The sequence below is a fragment of the Ascaphus truei genome, chromosome 19 (assembly GCF_040206685.1).
Source record: "Ascaphus truei isolate aAscTru1 chromosome 19, aAscTru1.hap1, whole genome shotgun sequence".
Taxonomy (NCBI): domain Eukaryota; kingdom Metazoa; phylum Chordata; class Amphibia; order Anura; family Ascaphidae; genus Ascaphus; species Ascaphus truei.
Window position 1 is genome coordinate 22985842 of NC_134501.1, and position 18321 is coordinate 23004162.

An 18321-nucleotide genomic window follows, 5' to 3' on the forward strand; every position below is an offset into this window, starting at 1 on the left:
AGAGAGTCCATGCAGGAAGCGAGAGTCCATGCAGGAAGCGAGAGTCCATGCAGGGAGCGAGAGAGTCCATGCAGGGAGCGAGAGTCCATGCAGGAAACGAGAGGGAGACACAATCCTAAAATATTTATCTTCAATATTTTACCCATTGGATGGTCTGGCAACATCCCTTAGTATCACCTACTGCTGTGTGCGGCCAAATAGAATGGATCCTTTTATTGGAAATCCTAGGGGATCCCACCCATTAACTCCTGGTATAATAATTTATTATATGGTATAATAATTTATTATATGGTATAATAGTTTATTATATGGTATAATAATTTATTATATGGTATAATAGTTTATTATATGGTATAATGGTTTATTATATGGTATAATAATTTATTATATGGTATAATAGTTTATTATATGGTATAATGGTTTATTATATGGTATAATAGAGTTTATTATATGGTATAATTGTTTATTATATGGTATAAGTTTATTATATGGTATAATAGAGTTTATTATATGGTATAATGGTTTATTATATGGTTTAATAGTTTATTATATGGTATAATAGTTTATTATATGGTATAATAGTTTATTATATGGTATAATAGACTTTATTATATGGTATAATAGAGTTTATTATATGGTATAATAGAGTTTATTATATGGTACAATAGTTTATTATATGGTATAATAGTTTATTATATGGTACAATAGTTTATTATATGGTATAATAGTTTATTATATGGTATAATGGTTTATTATATGGTATAATAGAGTTTATTACATGGTATAATGGTCAGAGTTTGGCAGTTGATGGCGATGAAGAAACGTACAGATTTAAACAAAGATAAACCATAGAAATACCTTGGTATATGGAAACCTTTTATTAAATATACACAAAGGGATAATAGCCGATTCTTTAAAACTGTAATCTCTGCAAAATATGTGGGTTTTATATAAATCCAGAATGACTAGTTCTCTGTTACCAAAAGCGTAACACTATACTCAGGAATAATGACTGTAATCTTACGGTAACTCGGCGCTGTGCGTCATGTTTTCTACTCCGTCTATACAATTGTATAAAAAAATGTATACAAATGTTTGAGGAAAAATCAGTAAAAATTATATTTCCTAAAACCTAATACCTCACGTGAGGGAGATTTATACATGGGGGAGGGAGGGGGGGAGATTTATACATGGGGAGGGGGGGGGGGGGGGGGAGATTTATACATGGGGAGGGGGGGGGGGGAGATTTATACATGGGGGAGGGGGGGAGATTTATACATGGGGAGGGGGGGAGATTTATACATTGGTGGGGGAAGGGGATTTCTACATTGGTGGGGGGGGAGATTTCTACATTGGTGGGGGGGAGATTTCTACATTGGTGGGGGGGAGATTTCTATATTGGTGGGGGGAAGGGGATTTATACATGGGGGGGAGATTTCTACATTGGTGGGGGGGAGATTTCTATATTGGTGGGGGGGAGATTTCTATATTGGTGGGGGGAAGGGGATTTATACAATGTGGAATAAAAACAATCTGATAAGTGAAATAAAACCTACCAATTATCTTTGTCATACAACAAAATATAATAACTAATAAAACAAACAATGACGTTCCGATCTCTGCGTTGACCCCTATGGCTCCGCGGTGCAGGGCGGGCAGCGGAGGGTAAACCTCGCACAGCTGCACAGCGCAGCAGGATTGGGCCTTCTGCAAACACGCCGATCACGGACATACGAGGCAGCGACTCCACCTGTTTAATGCACGTCCTTATTGTCTGGTCAGTTTTACCAGGACCAATCTGGGTGTCACCCGATGGCCACCCTTCTCGTGCCAGCCAGCTCGGAGGTTTCCTCGCTGTCAGCGCATCGCCTGGACCACGCTGGACTTCCATGATTGCTGGGAAATATGTCCATTACAGAGGAGCGTTTGGAGGACCACGTGTGCGGCCATTTCTCCCTTGCAGTGGCAGGTGTCCAAGCACCGCCGTGCTTTGTCCGTCATGGTCGCTCCGGCTTTGATATTCTCGTATTCGGATTTGGAGATGACCTGGCGGGACAGCAGGCTGTCCAGCAGGTTATTGAGTCGTCCCGGTGTCATGCTGTGAAGGACGGACTCCCGGACTCTGACCAGCGTCTCCACACTGCTTCCTGGGGAAAAACAGAGACATCGGGGACAGGTGAGGGGCAGAACAGCCGAGGAGAGAAACACAGAGACGCCGGGGACAGCTGAGGGGCAGAACAGCCGAGGAGAGAAACACAGTGACGCCGGGGACAGGTGAGAAGCAGAGCAGCCGAGGAGAAGAGACCCTGGGGACAGGTGAGAAGCAGAACAGCCGAGGAGAGAAACGCAGAGACACCGGGGACAGGTGAGAGGCAGAACAGCCGAGGAGAAGAGACCCTGGGGACAGGTGAGAAGCAGAACAGCCGAGGAGAGAAACGCAGAGACACCGGGGACAGGTGAGAGGCAGAACAGCCGAGGAGAAGAGAGAAGAGACCCTGGGGACAGGTGAGAAGCAGAACAGCCGAGGAGAGAAACGCAGAGACCCCAGGACAGGTGAGAAGCAGAACAGCCGAGGAGAGAAACGCAGAGACCCCAGGACAGGTGAGAAGCAGAACAGCCGAGGAGAGAAACGCAGAGACCCCAGGACAGGTGAGAAGCAGAGCAGCTGAGGAGAGAAACACAGAGACGCCGGGGACAGGTGAGAGGCAGAACAGCCGAGGAGAAGAGAGAAGAGACCCTGGGGACAGGTGAGAAGCTGAAGAGCCGAGGAGAGAAGAGAGAAGAGACCCTGGGGACAGGTGAGAAGCAGAACAGCCGAGGAGAGAAGAGAGAGCACAGTTTGGGGGGCTGAGTTTTCTGGGACGGGTTTAATGAGCCAGCAATGTTTTAGGGTCTACAGGCTTGGGATTGTCTGGGGTAATCCAGGAGATTCGGGGGCTTTAGAGCAGTGGTCCCCAATCTTTTTACACCAGAAGTAATGGTTTAACCTTTGGGAACCCCCCCCACCCCCATTTTCCTGTGATTTGGGGTCTGAGTCATTGCTCTAAAAAAACATAGGAAGGCAGCTGAGCAGGTAAAGGCGCCGAGTATGAAAACAAGGACACTGCCTCTGAAGTGGGTGTTTGTGTCCCGGCATCAGCTCCTTGTGACCTTGGGAAGTCACTTAAACCCCCTTGTGCCACGTAGTCTCACCTGCTGATGGGAACATCTGGCCCGAACGCCAACACGGCTGGCTGAGCCCAGCGCCGACACTTGAACCCTGCGACTCACCGGTGCCAGGCCTTTGATTGGCCGTGGGTGGTACGGAGAAGCTGGACTGCAAGGCGGGCGCTTTACTGGCAACACGCAGGCTCTCTGCGGGAACAGAGGAAGGGAGGCAGCGTGCCAAGGTTAATCACCCGCGAGCGTCTGTGTCTAGTGAAACAACTCACACTGGGGATAAAAACTCTCATTCCTGCATGTATCCAGCCAAAAACGCAGCCATTCTGGGGCAAAACAAGGAAACCACAAATATGAAAGAAATATAAATCCTACGGGACCAGGCTTTTCCTCGGAATAGCACAGAAACCCCCTCAATGAATCTCTGCTTCTAGAGACCAAATGATCTATTTATCCGGTTATGCTGCCGGCAAGGCCCGAGCAAAACTAACGGCACAAGATGTATCAAAGGGGGAAATCGCCCGGCGCCCATCACGAGGCCTGTTCTGCGATAAATCAGGCGCCGCTGCCTGTTTCTGCGCCAGATTGTCTCAGAGTTTACGCCGGGAGGCTTTGATTAAAACAAAAACCCTTCGATTTTGTATTAAAATAAAAAAAATATGTCGACGTTTCAAACGGCTCCAACGCAGCGCGAGCTACTCCCCCGCCACTACCGTCACTGCGTTTGTGTCACCGTTCTGCTGCCAGACGCGTGGCAGGCCGCCGGAGATGCGAAAGGGTTAACCCCTGGAGACAGCAAGGGTGTCGTCGTCACCCCCACACTCCTACCCCCTCCGCAATGGTCCCCCCCCACTGTTCATCCCTCCCTCCCCCCCCCCCAACTGTTCATCCCTCCCCCCCCAACTGTTCATCCCACCCCCCCAACTGTTCATCCCACCCCCCCCCAACTGTTCATCCCACCCCCCCCCAACTGTTTATCCCCCCCCCCCAACTGTTCATCCCCACCCCCCCCCAACTGTTCATCCCCACCCCCCCAACTGTTCATCCCCACCCCCCCAACTGTTCATCCCCACCCCCCCCAACTGTTCATCCCCCCCCCCAACTGTTCATCCCCACCCCCCCAACTGTTCATCCCCACCCCCCCCAACTGTTCATCCCCACCCCCCCAACTGTTCATCCCCACCCCCCCAACTGTTCATCCCCACCCCCCCAACTGTTCATCCCCACCCCCCCAACTGTTCATCCCCACCCCCCCAACTGTTCATCCCCACCCCCCCAACTGTTCATCCCCTGCCTGGAAGTTGAGGCGATGTCCAGCAACCCCCCCAGATGTGAGCTCCCCCCCCCCCTCCTGATAGGACCGGACGTGCGATGGATAATGTGCGATATGAGGATGCCGGCTGGGTGTGGGAATATTCCCGGCGCTGTACTCACCGCTCCTGTGCTCTCTGCCGGGCGGCGGGGTGCCGTGTGAAGGGTGCACAGGTGAGCTCGGCGGCTGCATCTTCGGAGTTGGGTTTTTGACTTGCGTGGGACGGGAAATCTTCAAATCGAAAGAGCAGACGTGTTACGCACTGAACAGCCCACTGTAACTAGACTGTAAGCTCTTGGGGTGAGGGGGGCATGAATTCCCAGTTCAATGCGCAGTACATTTCTATGTGCTGAATTGTATTAATTTATACATATAAACGGACAGGTGACCGTCACAACTATTACCCACAATCCTCCCGCTCGCGATACATTCATGAAAAGTTCATTTCCAGCAAAACTCACATTTTAGAATTTGCTCAATTTTCACCACAAAATGATGTCACAAGCCGCCCGGCCCCGAGTCCCCCAACGCGGGCTGCGTGTAATTCCCGGCCCCGAGTCCCCCAACGCGGGCTGCGTGTAATTCCCGGCCCCGAGTCCCCCAACGCGGGCTGCGTTTAATTCCCGGCCCCGAGTCTCCCAACACGGGCTGCGTTTAATTCCCGGCCCCTCCCCGGGGGTTTGTTACCGTGTTTCCTGGGATGTCATTGTTACTGCAGAATGTTCCAGAGAGCACGTCGCTCGTCCAGAGTTTTATCACTTAAACTGTGTCCCGTCTCGTGCGAGTGTGAGGCCGGGTTACTGTATATTACTGCATCTCGTGCGAGTGTGAGGCCGGGTTACTGTATATTACTGCATCTCGTGCGAGTGTGAGGCCAGGTTACTGTATATTACTGCATCTCGTGCGAGTGTGAGGCCGGGTTACTGTATATTACTGCATCTCGTGCGAGTGTGAGGCCGGGTTACTGTATATTACAGCATCTCGTGCGAGTGTGAGGCCGGGATACTGTATATTACAGCATCTCGTGCGAGTGTGAGGCCGGGATACTGTATATTACAGCATCTCGCGCGAGTGTGAGGCCGGGCTACTGTATATTACATCTCCTCGTGCGAGGCCGGGATACTGTATATTACAGCATCTCGTGCGAGTGCGAGGCCGGGATACTGTATATTACATCTCCTCGTGCGAGTGTGAGGCCGGGATACTGTATATTACAGCATCTCGTGCGAGTGTGAGGCCAGGTTACTGTATATTACATCTCCTCGTGCGAGTGTGAGGCCGGTTACTGTATATTACAGCATCTCGTGCGAGTGTGAGGCCGGGATACTGTATATTACAGCATCTCGTGCACGTGTGAGGCCGGGTTACTGTATATTACAGCATCTCGTGCGAGTGCGAGGCCGGGTTACTGTATATTACAGCATCTCGTGCGAGTGCGAGGCCGGGATACTGTATATTACATCTCCTCGTGCGAGTGTGAGGCCGGGTTACTGTATATTACAGCATCTCGTGCGAGTGTGAGGCCGGGATACTGTATATTACATCTCCTCGTGCGAGTGTGAGGCCGGGATACTGTATATTACAGCATCTCGTGCGAGTGTGAGGCCAGGTTACTGTATATTACATCTCCTCGTGCGAGTGTGAGGCCGGGATACTGTATATTACAGCATCTCGTGCGAGTGTGAGGCCGGGATACTGTATATTACAGCATCTCGTGCGAGTGTGAGGCCGGGTTACTGTATATTACAGCATCTCGTGCGAGTGTGAGGCCGGGATACTGTATATTACAGCATCTCGTGCGAGTGTGAGGCCGGGATACTGTATATAACAGCATCTCGTGCGAGTGTGAGGCCGGGATACTGTATATTACTACATCTCGTGCGAGTGTGAGGCCGGGTTACTGTATATAACAACATCTCGTGCGAGTGTGAGGCCGGGATACTGTATATAACAGCATCTCGTGCGAGTGTGAGGCCGGGTTACTGTATATAACAGCATCTCGTGCGAGTGTGAGGCCGGGATACTGTATATTACAGCATCTCGTGTGAGTGTGAGGCCGGGATACTGTATATTACAGCATCTCGTGCGAGTGTGAGGCCGGGATACTGTATATTACAGCATCTCGTGCGAGTGTGAGGCCGGGTTACTGTATATAACAGCATCTCGTGCACGCGTGAGGCCGGGTTACTGTATATAACAGCATCTCGTGCATGCGTGAGGCCGGGTTACTGTATATAACAGCACACACACATGAATAAAGGAAGTAGGAACGTCCCCTTGGTTCCTCACTCATGTGTATCTCAGCCTTCTCTCTGTATTGTAGTTTCCTGTTTGATTTACAGCATTACGTCCTGAGCGTTATCACACTGCCCCCCGGTGTCTGCCCCAGACACTGCCCCCCGATGTCTGCTCCGGACACTGCCCCCCGATGTCTGCTCCGGACACTGCCCCCCGGTGTCTGCCCCGGACACTGCCCCCCGGTGTCTGCCCCCCGATGTCTGCCCCGGACACTGCCCCCCGATGTCTGCCCCGGACACTGCCCCCCGATGTCTGCCCTGGACACTGCCCCCGATGTCTGCTCCGGACACTGCCCCCCGGTGTCTGCCCCGGACACTGCCCCCCGGTGTCTGCCCCGGACACTGCCCCCCGGTGTCTGCCCCGGACACTGCCCCCCGGTGTCTGCCCCGGACACTGCCCCCCGGTGTCTGCCCCGGACACTGCCCCCCGGTGTCTGCCCCGGACACTGCCCCCCGGTGTCTGCCCCGGACACTGCCCCCCGGTGTCTGCCCCGGACACTGTCCCCCGGTGTCTGCCCCGGACACTGCCCCCCGGTGTCTGCCCCGGACACTGCCCCCCGGTGTCTGCCCCGGACACTGCCCCCCGGTGTCTGCCCCGGACACTGCCCCCCGGTGTCTGCCCCGGACACTGCCCCCCGGTGTCTGCCCCGGACATTGCCCCCCCGGTGTCTGCCCCGGACACTGCCCCCCGGTGTCTGCCCTGGACACTGCCCCCCCGGTGTCTGCCCCGGACACTGCCCCTCCGGTGTCTGCCCCGGACACTGCCCCCCCGGTGTCTGCCCCGGACACTGCCCCCCGGACACTGCCCCCCGGTGTCTGCCCCGGACAGGACCGCACCGTGCGGTTTGACCCATTTTTATTACCATTTTTCCGGACTAATCAGCGGTATATTAGAGGCGCGGGAAATTAACCCTTTCCGCACGCGCGCGCGTGACCTCCTCACCTTCTCCGTGGTTACGGATCTGTGGCACGTCTCCATCTCCTCGCCGGGGAAAGTCCGGAGTATGCTCCGGAGCTGGGACAGACACGCTGAGGAATAGAATAATATATGTGTATGTTCCGGGGAGGGGCCTGTACTTTCATATTCAAAGTCTCCCCTATATGTGGGCATTGGACACACCACACAAAGTGCTACACAACGTGCTACACAAACACACAATCCAACATAACATGGCTGAGGTTGTCTTATTTCAGAGGCCCCCTAAGCCTTGTGCTTTGTGGCACAGGAAGCGTCAGAGTGAGAGAGTGCGCTGTGTTGAGATTCAATACTGCTAAAGAGGATATTCTGGTGAGGAGCTTAACCTTAAAGCCTTCGACCAATGCCCCCAAACCCTGATTCCCCCCGAACAACACCAGGTAGCCAAGATTGGAGGTAAAATTGGGGGTCAGCTTTATTGATAAATAGCAATTTGTTTAAACCAAATGAGATAAAAACTGCCCACCACCCTGCCAGCGTGTCCTTACTGCCCCCCACACCCTGCCAGCGTGTCCTTACTGCCCCCCACACCCTGCCAGCGTGTCCTTACTGCCCCCCACACCCCGCCAGCATGTCCTTACTGCCCCCCACACCCCGCCAGCATGTCCTTACTGCCCCCCACACCCCGCCAGCGTGTCCTTACTGCCCCCCACCCCGCCAGCGTGTCCTTACTGCCCCCCACACCCTGCCAGCGTGTCCTTACTGCCCCCCACACCCCGCCAGCGTGTCCTTACTGCCCCCCACACCCTGCCAGCGTGTCCTTACTGCCCCCCACACCCTGCCAGCGTGTCCTTACTGCCCCCCACACCCTGCCAGCGTGTCCTTACTGCCCCCCCACCCTGCCAGCCTATCCTTACTGCCCCACACCCCGCCAGTGTGTCCTTACTGCCCCCCACACCCCGCCAGCGTGTCCTTACTGCCCCCCACACCCCACCAGCATGTCCTTACTGCCCCCCACACCCCGCCAGCGTGTCCTTACTGCCCCCCACACCCCGCCAGCGTGTCCTTACTGCCTCCCACACCCCGCCAGCGTGTCCTTACTGCCCCCCACACCCTGCCAGCGTGTCCTTACTGCCCCCCCACCCTGCCAGCATGTCCTTACTGCCCCCCACACCCCGCCAGCGTGTCCTTACTGCCCCCCCACCCTGCCAGCCTATCCTTACTGCCCCCCCACCCTGCCAGCATGTCCTTACTGCCCCCCACACCCTGCCAGCGTGTCCTTACTGCCCCACCACCCTGCCAGCCTATCCTTACTGCCCCCCCACCCTGCCAGCGTGTCCTTACTGCCCCCCACACCCCGCCAGCATGTCCTTACTGCCCCCCACACCCTGCCAGCATGTCCTTACTGCCCCCCCCACCCCGCCAGCGTGTCCTTACTGCCCCCACCCCGCCAGCGTGTCCTTACTGCCCCCCACACCCTGCCAGCGTGTCCTTACTGCCCCCCCTCCCTGCCAGCATGTCCTTACTGCCCCCCACCCCGCCAGTGTGTCCTTACTGCCCCCCACAACCTGCCAGCATGTCCTTACTGCCCCCCCACCCTGCCAGCATGTCCTTACTGCCCCACACCCTGCCAGCGTCCTTACTGCCCCCCCTCCCTGCCAGCGTGTCCTTACTGCCCCCCCTCCCTGCCAGCCTATCCTTACTGCCCCCCCACCCTGCCAGCGTGTCCTTACTGCCCCCCACACCCCGCCAGCATGTCCTTACTGCCCCCCACACCCTGCCAGCGTGTCCTTACTGCCCCCACCCTGCCAGCGTGTCCTTACTGCCCCACCACCCTGCCAGCCTATCCTTACTGCCCCCCCACCCTGCCAGCGTGTCCTTACTGCCCCCCACACCCCGCCAGCGTGTCCTTACTGCCCCCCCCACCCCGCCAGCGTGTCCTTACTGCCCCCACCCCGCCAGCGTGTCCTTACTGCCCCCCACACCCTGCCAGCGTGTCCTTACTGCCCCCCACACCCTGCCAGCGTGTCCTTACTGCCCCCCCTCCCTGCCAGCGTGTCCTTACTGCCCCCCACCCCGCCAGTGTGTCCTTATTGCCCCCCACACCCTGCCAGCATGTCCTTACTGCCCCCCCACCCTGCCAGCATGTCCTTACTGCCCCCCACACCCTGCCAGCGTGTCCTTACTGCCCCACCACCCTGCCAGCCTATCCTTACTGCCCCCCCACCCTGCCAGCGTGTCCTTACTGCCCCCCACACCCCGCCAGCATGTCCTTACTGCCCCCCACACCCTGCCAGCATGTCCTTACTGCCCCCCCCACCCCGCCAGCGTGTCCTTACTGCCCCCACCCCGCCAGCGTGTCCTTACTGCCCCCCACACCCTGCCAGCGTGTCCTTACTGCCCCCCCTCCCTGCCAGCATGTCCTTACTGCCCCCCACCCCGCCAGTGTGTCCTTACTGCCCCCCACACCCTGTCAGCATGTCCTTACTGCCCCCCCACCCTGCCAGCATGTCCTTACTGCCCCACACCCTGCCAGCGTGTCCTTACTGCCCCCCCTCCCTGCCAGCGTGTCCTTACTGCCCCCCACCCCGCCAGTGTGTCCTTACTGCCCCCCACACCCTGCCAGCATGTCCTTACTGCCCCCCACCCTGCCAGCCTATCCTTACTGCCCCCCACACCCCGCCAGCATGTCCTTACTGCCCCCCACACCCTGCCAGCATGTCCTTACTGCCCCCCCCACCCCGCCAGCGTGTCCTTACTGCCCCCACACCCTGCCAGCGTGTCCTTACTGCCCCACACCCCGCCAGCATGTCCTTGCTGCCCCCCACACCCCGCCAGCGTGTCCTTACTGCCCCCCACACCCTGCCAGTGTGTCCTTACTGCCCCCCACACCCCGCCAGCGTGTCCTTACTGCCCCCCACACCCTGCCAGCGTGTCCTTACTGCCCCCCCCACCCCGCCAGCGTGTCCTTACTGCCCCCACACCCTGCCAGCGTGTCCTTACTGCCCCCCACACCCTGCCAGCGTGTCCTTACTGCCCCCCACACCCCGCCAGTGTGTCCTTACTGCCCCCCACACCCCGCCAGTGTGTCCTTACTGCCCCCCCACCCTGCCAGCGTGTCCTTACTGCCCCCCACACCCCGCCAGCGTGTCCTTACTGCCCCCCACACCCTGCCAGCATGTCCTTACTGCCCCCCCTCCCTGCCAGCGTGTCCTTACTGCCCCCCCACCCCGCCAGTGTCCTTACTGCCCCCCACACCCTGCCAGTGTGTCCTTACTGCCCCCCACACCCCGCCAGCGTGTCCTTACTGCCCCCCACACCCCGCCAGCGTGTCCTTACTGCCCCCCACCCTGCCAGCGTGTCCTTACTGCCCCCCACACCCTGCCAGCGTGTCCTTACTGCCCCCCACACCCCGCCAGCATGTCCTTACTGCCCCCCACACCCTGCCATCGTGTCCTTACTGCCCCCCACACCCCGCCAGCGTGTCCTTACTGCCCCCCACACCCCGCCAGCGTGTCCTTACTGCCCCCCACACCCCGCCAGCATGTCCTTACTGCCCCCCACACCCCGCCAGCATGTCCTTACTGCCCCCCACACCCCGCCAGCATGTCCTTACTGCCCCCCACACCCCGCCAGCATGTCCTTACTGCCCCCCACACCCCGCCAGCGTGTCCTTACTGCCCCCCACACCCTGCCAGCGTGTCCTTACTGCCCCCCACACCCCGCCAGCGTGTCCTTGCTGCCCCCCACCCCCACAGCCTGTCCTTACTGCCCCCCACCAGCATGTTCTTACTGCCCCCACCCTGCCAGTCTGTCCTTACTGCCCCCCACCCCCACAGCCTGTCCTTACTGCCCCCCACCAGCATGTTCTTACTGCCCCCCACCCCGCCAGCGTGTCCTTACTGCCCCCCACACCACGCCAGCGTGTCCTTACTGCCCCCCACCCCACCAGCCTGTCCTTACTGCCCCCCACCAGCATGTTCTTACTGCCCCCACCCTGCCAGCGTGTCCTTACTGCCCTCCCACCCTGCCAGCGTGTCCTAACTGCCCCCTCCCAGTGTGTCCTTACTGCCCCCCACCCTGCCAGCGTGTCCTTACTGCCCCCCCACCCTGCCAGCGTGTCCTTACTGCCCCCAAAACCCCCCACCCTGCCAGCGTGTCCTTCGGCAGGTATCCTGCCCCATGTCACCCCACCATAGCTAACCTCCATCACTAGGTGCCACCCAGCACCTGAAGACCACCATGGATAAGCCCCCAGTACCTCCCCCAGCAGATACAGATTCCCTTCCCACGTGAGACCCAGTCCCAGGGGAAACATTAATCAGAGCCCCCTGCTGGCAAAGTATCACCACCCTAACATTCCCCAACGCTGCGTCCATGTATAAACCTGAACCAATATACCGCATGGATCCTTTCTTCTTTATATACAATTATCAAAACAAACTGATAAACATGAAGCAACAACAGTCACACACCACTAACAATGTGAGAATTAGGGGGGAGGGAGGGCTGCTTTATCCTCACTGCGGGAAAAGAGGGGGCCTTCCCCCTTAAAGCCTTTTAAGGCCGCTGAAGGGACCTCTTCCCACCCAGTCCAACCTCCCCACTCATGCTCGGCCCAACCTCCCCACTCATCCTCGGCCCAACCTCCCCACTCATCCTCGGCCCAACCTCCCCACTCATCCTCGGCCCAACCTCCCCACTCATCCTCGGCCCAACCTCCCCACTCATCCTCGGCCCAACCTCCCCACTCATCCTCGGCCCCACGTCCCCACTCATCCTCTCACTACCACATCCCCCACCAGGAGTGGGTGGGGGGGGGTCTGGAAGTCTCGACCCAGCGGTCATTCTGCCTTTTCCCCCTATAGGTTCAGGCGTTTCTCCCAAATCTCGTTAAAGAGAAATAAAACCCTAATCTAGGGAGATCTGCCCCACACTGCAGTTAGGAAGGAGTCGGCCATCTTTTTCCTGCCCCGTGATACACTAGGACTTGCTCAAACTGTGCATCTTGTACATTGTTACTTTGTAACACCACCTCCTACTCACCTGTCATTAGGGGTCTCAGATGGGGGTCCCGGTGCCAGCAGAGATTCAGGAGCTGCTCCAGATTCCGGTGCCAGGCGGGCGCACTCTTTGCGGTATTCAGAAGGACGTCCGCGCCCGTCTCGGGTCGGAGACCGCTAGCGACGCAGGTTACGAGTTTCAGAGGAATGTCCTTACCTGTGAGGGAAGTCCGAGGGGGGCGTGAGGGAGGCACGAGGGGGGCGTGAGGGGGGCGTGAGGGGGGCGTGAGGGAGGCGCATCCTCTCATACTGGAACGTGTCGTTATTATCAAGCAGTTTTACGCACAAGGGTCCAGCTCCGGGAAAGCAGGGTGGTAAAAACTGGCCGGCCATATTTAGGTGTTCCCGGCGAAAAACAGCGTTTGTTTTGTCAATGTTTATTTAGCGTAGGACACTGCGAAATGACGGGAGAGAGACTGCTGTGGCGAGGACGGGAGACGTACCGGCGCCACGTGTAAAAACGCGCTCTTTAATATTACTGTTGACGCTGGCTGGTATCTCTGGGTAGCGGCGGTGCATTTAACCCTTTCCCTGCTACGCATTGAGTTTCATGGACTCAGTACACAGATCTGAAGTGATATCTCAGAGTTGGTCTCTGGAACGTCACTGCGTCACCGCGTCACCGCGTCCGGCTGCTCTCGCCGTCTCTAGAGAGGCTCTATTGCTTCTCCATCATGAAGAAACCTAAAGGGAGACTTGGATGCAGATCGAGATTTGGGGTTTACCTTGGTGGTGGGGGGGGGGGCTTACTCGGGTTGGGGGAGGAATTTGGGGACTTACCTGGGTACGGGCGCATCCGACTGAATGTTTCCCAGGAAGTCATCCCAAAGCTAAGAGACAAAAAACAGCACCTGATTTATCAAAGGAACTTCTCTGTTTAACGCCAGCTCTGCATTATGTATGTGTGTTATAAGAGGTGTGTGCGTGTATTATAAGAGGTGTGTGCGTGTATTATAAGAGGTGTGTGTGTATTATAAGAGGTGTGTGTATTATAAGAGGTGTGTGTGTGTGTGTGTGTGTGTAATATGAGGTGTATGTTTGTGTATTACAGGTGTGTGTATTATCGCAGGTCGAGGGGAGCGAGTAAAAATCACAAATGTGTCTTTCCAGAAGTGGTAAAACACAGAGCGAGTGCCCCGCTTCAGCTACAGTATGGTGCAGTAAGTGGTTAGGGGGCAGGGTGCTGATGGGTAAGGTAAATATGACAATCTTAGAGAAAAAGAACCCAACAGACAGCGCTCACACTCCCGCCCTGAGTGATTAGTGTCAGTATTAAAACTTCCACTTTAACGGTCATCAATGTTAAAATAAAGGTGGTTAAAATAGACATATAATTGACGCGCGCTACTGATCCTAAGTCGGGTGCAGTGTGGCCCCCTGGATCGATAGTTTTAAAAGTTAATTGAGATTGATTGGATCAATTAACACTAAGAGGATATCTTGTACAATGGCCCCTTAGTAGAGAATGCAGAAGGGCATGGATAAAGTGTGTTGTATATTCACATATTGTATACCCAATATACATCTAAGCAAGTGAATTGTTAGTGGGGTATAACACACATATGGTTATGCTATATGCTTGGAAGGCATTGAAAGTTACAATTGCGGGTATAGTTAACCCCTTCATTACCTTAGCGGTTAACACCGCTACGGTAATGAAGGGGTTAACGCCTCCCGCTATAAACCGGAAGGCCTAAACATTCATCCTTTGAGCTACTACCCCCTTCACCCATGTGTATATACATGTTTTTATATATGTGTGTGTGTGCATGTATATGTGCGTGTATATATGTGTGTGCATGTATATGTGCGTGTATATATGTGTGTGCATGTATATGTGCGTGTATATATGTGTGTGCATGTATATGTGCGTGTATATATGTGTGTGCATGTATATGTGCGTGTATATATGTGTGTGCATGTATGCTTGCGTGTCAGTTTCTTTAATATATAGAGTTTTACATCCTCCTGTTGGTTACTGACCCAAAGACGTCGTCCTGTAGCGATGGTCCTGCTCCCTGAAGCCTCTCAGGAGACTGGTATACCAGAACCCTGCACTCCTGGTCGGCATTATCCAAGGTAGCAGAGGACAGCGGACGGGGCTGCGAGTACCCAAAATCTGCTATCTACCGGGAACGGGAGAGGTATATACATGAGATTATATACTTTATTATTTCCCTGGGGAAAGAATTTCACATTTAGTTAACCATGACCCCCAAAATAGCACCCTAGTCTCTCTCTATATACACACGCGCACGCACACACGTATATATAATAAAACATGTTGTCGCTGCTGCAAAGGCTTCTGGGAAAGAGACTGGTGAAGTTCTCCCATTGCTCCATTAAAAGGTCTCAGTCTGACAGAAATCCGGGGCCCTTGTAGATTTGGGGAGACTGCCCGTTTCCTGCTACCAGAGCCGGTGGCCAGAGGTGTGTGGGGGTCCCGTGGGGGTCCCAGAGGCCTGGAAGAGATGGCTGCTTACTTTGGCTCGGCACTGCCTGTCCAGGAGGATGTTGCTGGGTTTTAGTGCGTGGTGGGCGACGGGAGGGGACAGGCCGTGTAGGTGACACATTCCCTCAGCACTGTCTGCCAGGACACGGACACAAAGACAGAGCGGCAGCAACGGGTACAAGTCCCTCTGAAATCAGATAGAGCCAGATTAGTACCCCATGCATGCTCAGTAACGATACTATAACCCGGGGCAGACTGCAACGCATTACAGGAAGGGGCCCAAGGAAAACAGAACGGCCCAAAGGCAGCCCCAGTTCTTCTAGATTAAGATAATATCCCTAAGGTGAATTAGTCATATATATCAATATATCATCATCATAAATACAACTTCCTCACCCATGAACATTACTGTCCTCCACTCTCCACCTCCCTGCCCTCCTCCTCTCTCCACCTCCCTGCCCTCCTCCTCTCTCCACCTCCCTGCCCTCCTCCTCTCTCCACCTCCCTGCCCTCCTCCTCTCTCCACCTGCCTGCTCTCCTCCTCTCTCCACCTGCCTGCCCTCCTCGCTCTCCCACCCTGCCCTCCCCCCCTCCTCTCTCCCCCCCCTTCCTGCCCTCCTCTCCCCCCCTCCCTGCCCTCCTCTCCTCTCTCCCCCTCCCTGCCCTCCTCTCCTCTCTCCCCCTCCCTGCCCTCCTCTCCTCTCTCCCCCTCCCTGCCCTCCTCTCCTCTCTCCCCCTCCCTGCCCTCCTCTCCTCTCTCCCCTCCCTGCCCTCCTCTCCTCTCTCCCCCTCCCTGCCCTCCTCTCCTCTCTCCCCCTCCCTGCCTCCTCTCCTCTCTCCCCCTCCCTGCCCTCCTCTCCTCTCTCCCCTCCCTGCCCTCCTCTCCTCTCTCCCCCTCCCTGCCCTCCTCTCCTCTCCCCCTCCCTGCCCTCCTCTCCCCCCTCCCTGCCCTCCTCTCTCCCCCTCCCTGCCCTCCTCTCTCCCCCTCCCTGCCCTCCTCTCTCCCCCTCCCTGCCCTCCTCTCTCCCCCTCCCTGCCCTCCTCTCCTCTCTCCCCCTCCCTGCCCTCCTCTCCTCTCTCCCCCTCCCTGCCCTCCTCTCTCCCCCTCCCTGCCCTCCTCTCCTCTCTCCCCCTCCCTGCCCTCCTCTCCTCTCTCCCCCTCCCTGCCCTCCTCTCCTCTCTCCCCCTCCCTGCCCTCCTCTCCTCTCCCCCTCCCTGCCCTCCTCTCTCCCCCTCCCTGCCCTCCTCTCCTCTCTCCCCCTCCCTGCCCCCCTCTCCTCTCTCCCCCTCCCTGCCCTCCTCTCTCCCCCCTCCCTGCCTCTCCTCCTCTCTCCCCCTCCCTGCCCTCTCCTCCTCTCTCCCCCTCCCTGCCCTCCTCTCTCCCTCTCCTCCTCTCTCCCCCTCCCTGCCCTCCTCCCCTCCCTGCCCTCCTCCCCTCCTCTCCTCCCTGCCCTCCCCTCTCCCCCTCCCTGCCCTCCTCTCCTCCCTGCCCTCCCCTCTCCCCCTCCTGCCCTCCTCTCTCCCCCTCCCTGCCCTCTCTCCTCTCTCCCCCTCCCTGCCCTCCTCTCCTCTCCCCCTCCCTGCCCTCCTCTCTCCCCCTCCCTGCCCTCCTCTCCTCTCTCCCCTCCTGCCCACCTCTCCTCTCTCCCCCTCCCTGCCCTCCTCTCTCCCCCTCCCTGCCCTCCTCTCTCCCCGCTCCCTGCCCTCTCCTCCTCTCTCCCCCTCCCTGCCCTCTCCTCCTCTCTCCCCCTCCCTGCCCTCCTCTCTCCCTCTCCTCCTCTCTCCCCCTCCCTCCCCTCCTCTCCTCCCTGCCCTCCCTCTCCCCCTCCCTGCCCTCCTCCCCTCCCTGCCCTCCTCTCCTCCCTGCCCTCCCCTCTCCCCTCCCTGCCCTCCTCTCCTCTCTCCCCCTCCCTGCCCTCCTCTCCTCTCTCCCCTCCCTGCCCTCCTCTCCTCTCTCCCCTCCCTGCCCTCCTCTCCTCTCTCCCCCTCCCTGCCCTCCTCTCTCCCCCTCCCTGCCCTCCTCTCCTCTCTCCCCCTCCCTGCCCCCCTCTCCTCTCTCCCCCTCCCTGCCCTCCTCTCTCCCCCCTCCCTGCCCTCCTCTCTCCCCTCCCTGCTCCCTCCTCTCTCCCCCTCCCTGCCCTCCTCTCTCCCCCTCCCTGCCCTCCTCTCTCCCCCTCCCTGCCCTCCTCTCTCCCCCTCCCTGCCCTCCTCTCTCCCCCTCCCTGCCCTCTCCTCCTCTCTCCCCTCCCTGCCCCTCCTCTCTCCCTCTCCTCCTCTCTCCCCCTCCTGCCCTCCTCCCCTCCCTGCCCTCCTCTCCTCCCTGCCCTCCCTCTCCCCCCTCCCTGCCCTCTCCTCTCCCCCTCCCTGCCCTCTCCCCCTCCCTGCCCTCCTCTCCCCCTCCCCTCTCCCCCTCTCCCTGCCCTCCCCTCTCCCCCTCCCTGCCCTCCCCTCTCCCTGCCCCTCCCCTCGCCCTGCCCTCCCCCTCCCCTCTCCCTGCCCTCCCCTCTCCCTGCCCTCCCCTCTCCCTGCTCTCCCCTGCTATGAAGTTTGGGAGCCCCATACCTGGTGAATGAGCGCGTCTAAGGATCCATTCTGCATCCATTCTGTCAGCAGCCAGCAGTACCCCGGAGTCTGGTAAATCCCAATCACTTGCATCACCCGCTCGGAATCGATCTGACGCGCGCGTTCCATATCCGCCCGCTCCCTGCCGAGACAGACCATGTGTATGGTGGAGATCCCAATAAACGTTTGGTCAGTATGGATTATTCTTTACACCGTACCCCAATAAGCACCTTATTACTGCGTGGGAGAAACATGGTCACAGCGTTATTGATACACAATAACATAACATCTCCGAGGACCTGGCCAGCTTACTCCATCCCACTGAACAGCACTGAGTCCACAGGACGCCCAAGGTCGAACCCCAAATGGCCATCTACTGCCTCAAACCCGATACAACTTACACCACCTGGGAGGACACCCCCATACCAAGCCGAGTATGACACCGCCACCCCCATAAAACATCTCCTGAGATCCGCTGATCCCATCAAATAGAGCCAACCAACCCCCACCCCACACCACCCAGCCAAGTGGAGCCAAAATATGACCAACCCCCTATTACT

The 18321-nt window shown here is 57.2% G+C and overlaps 1 protein-coding gene across 1 annotated transcript; it reads right to left on the reverse strand.

The window, feature by feature from the left end:
- Positions 1–1280: 1280 nt before the first annotated feature.
- Positions 1281–17938, reverse strand: LOC142470050 (receptor-interacting serine/threonine-protein kinase 2-like). The gene is made up of 9 exons (XM_075576933.1): positions 17762–17938; positions 15231–15386; positions 14731–14873; positions 13528–13577; positions 12731–12904; positions 7712–7797; positions 4594–4702; positions 3193–3354; positions 1281–2147 (listed from the first exon to the last, which is right to left on the reverse strand). Exons 1-9 carry the CDS (start codon positions 17918–17920, stop codon positions 1858–1860), a joined length of 1329 nt encoding a protein of 442 aa, XP_075433048.1. The 5' UTR covers positions 17921–17938; the 3' UTR covers positions 1281–1857.
- Positions 17939–18321: the final 383 nt, after the last annotated feature.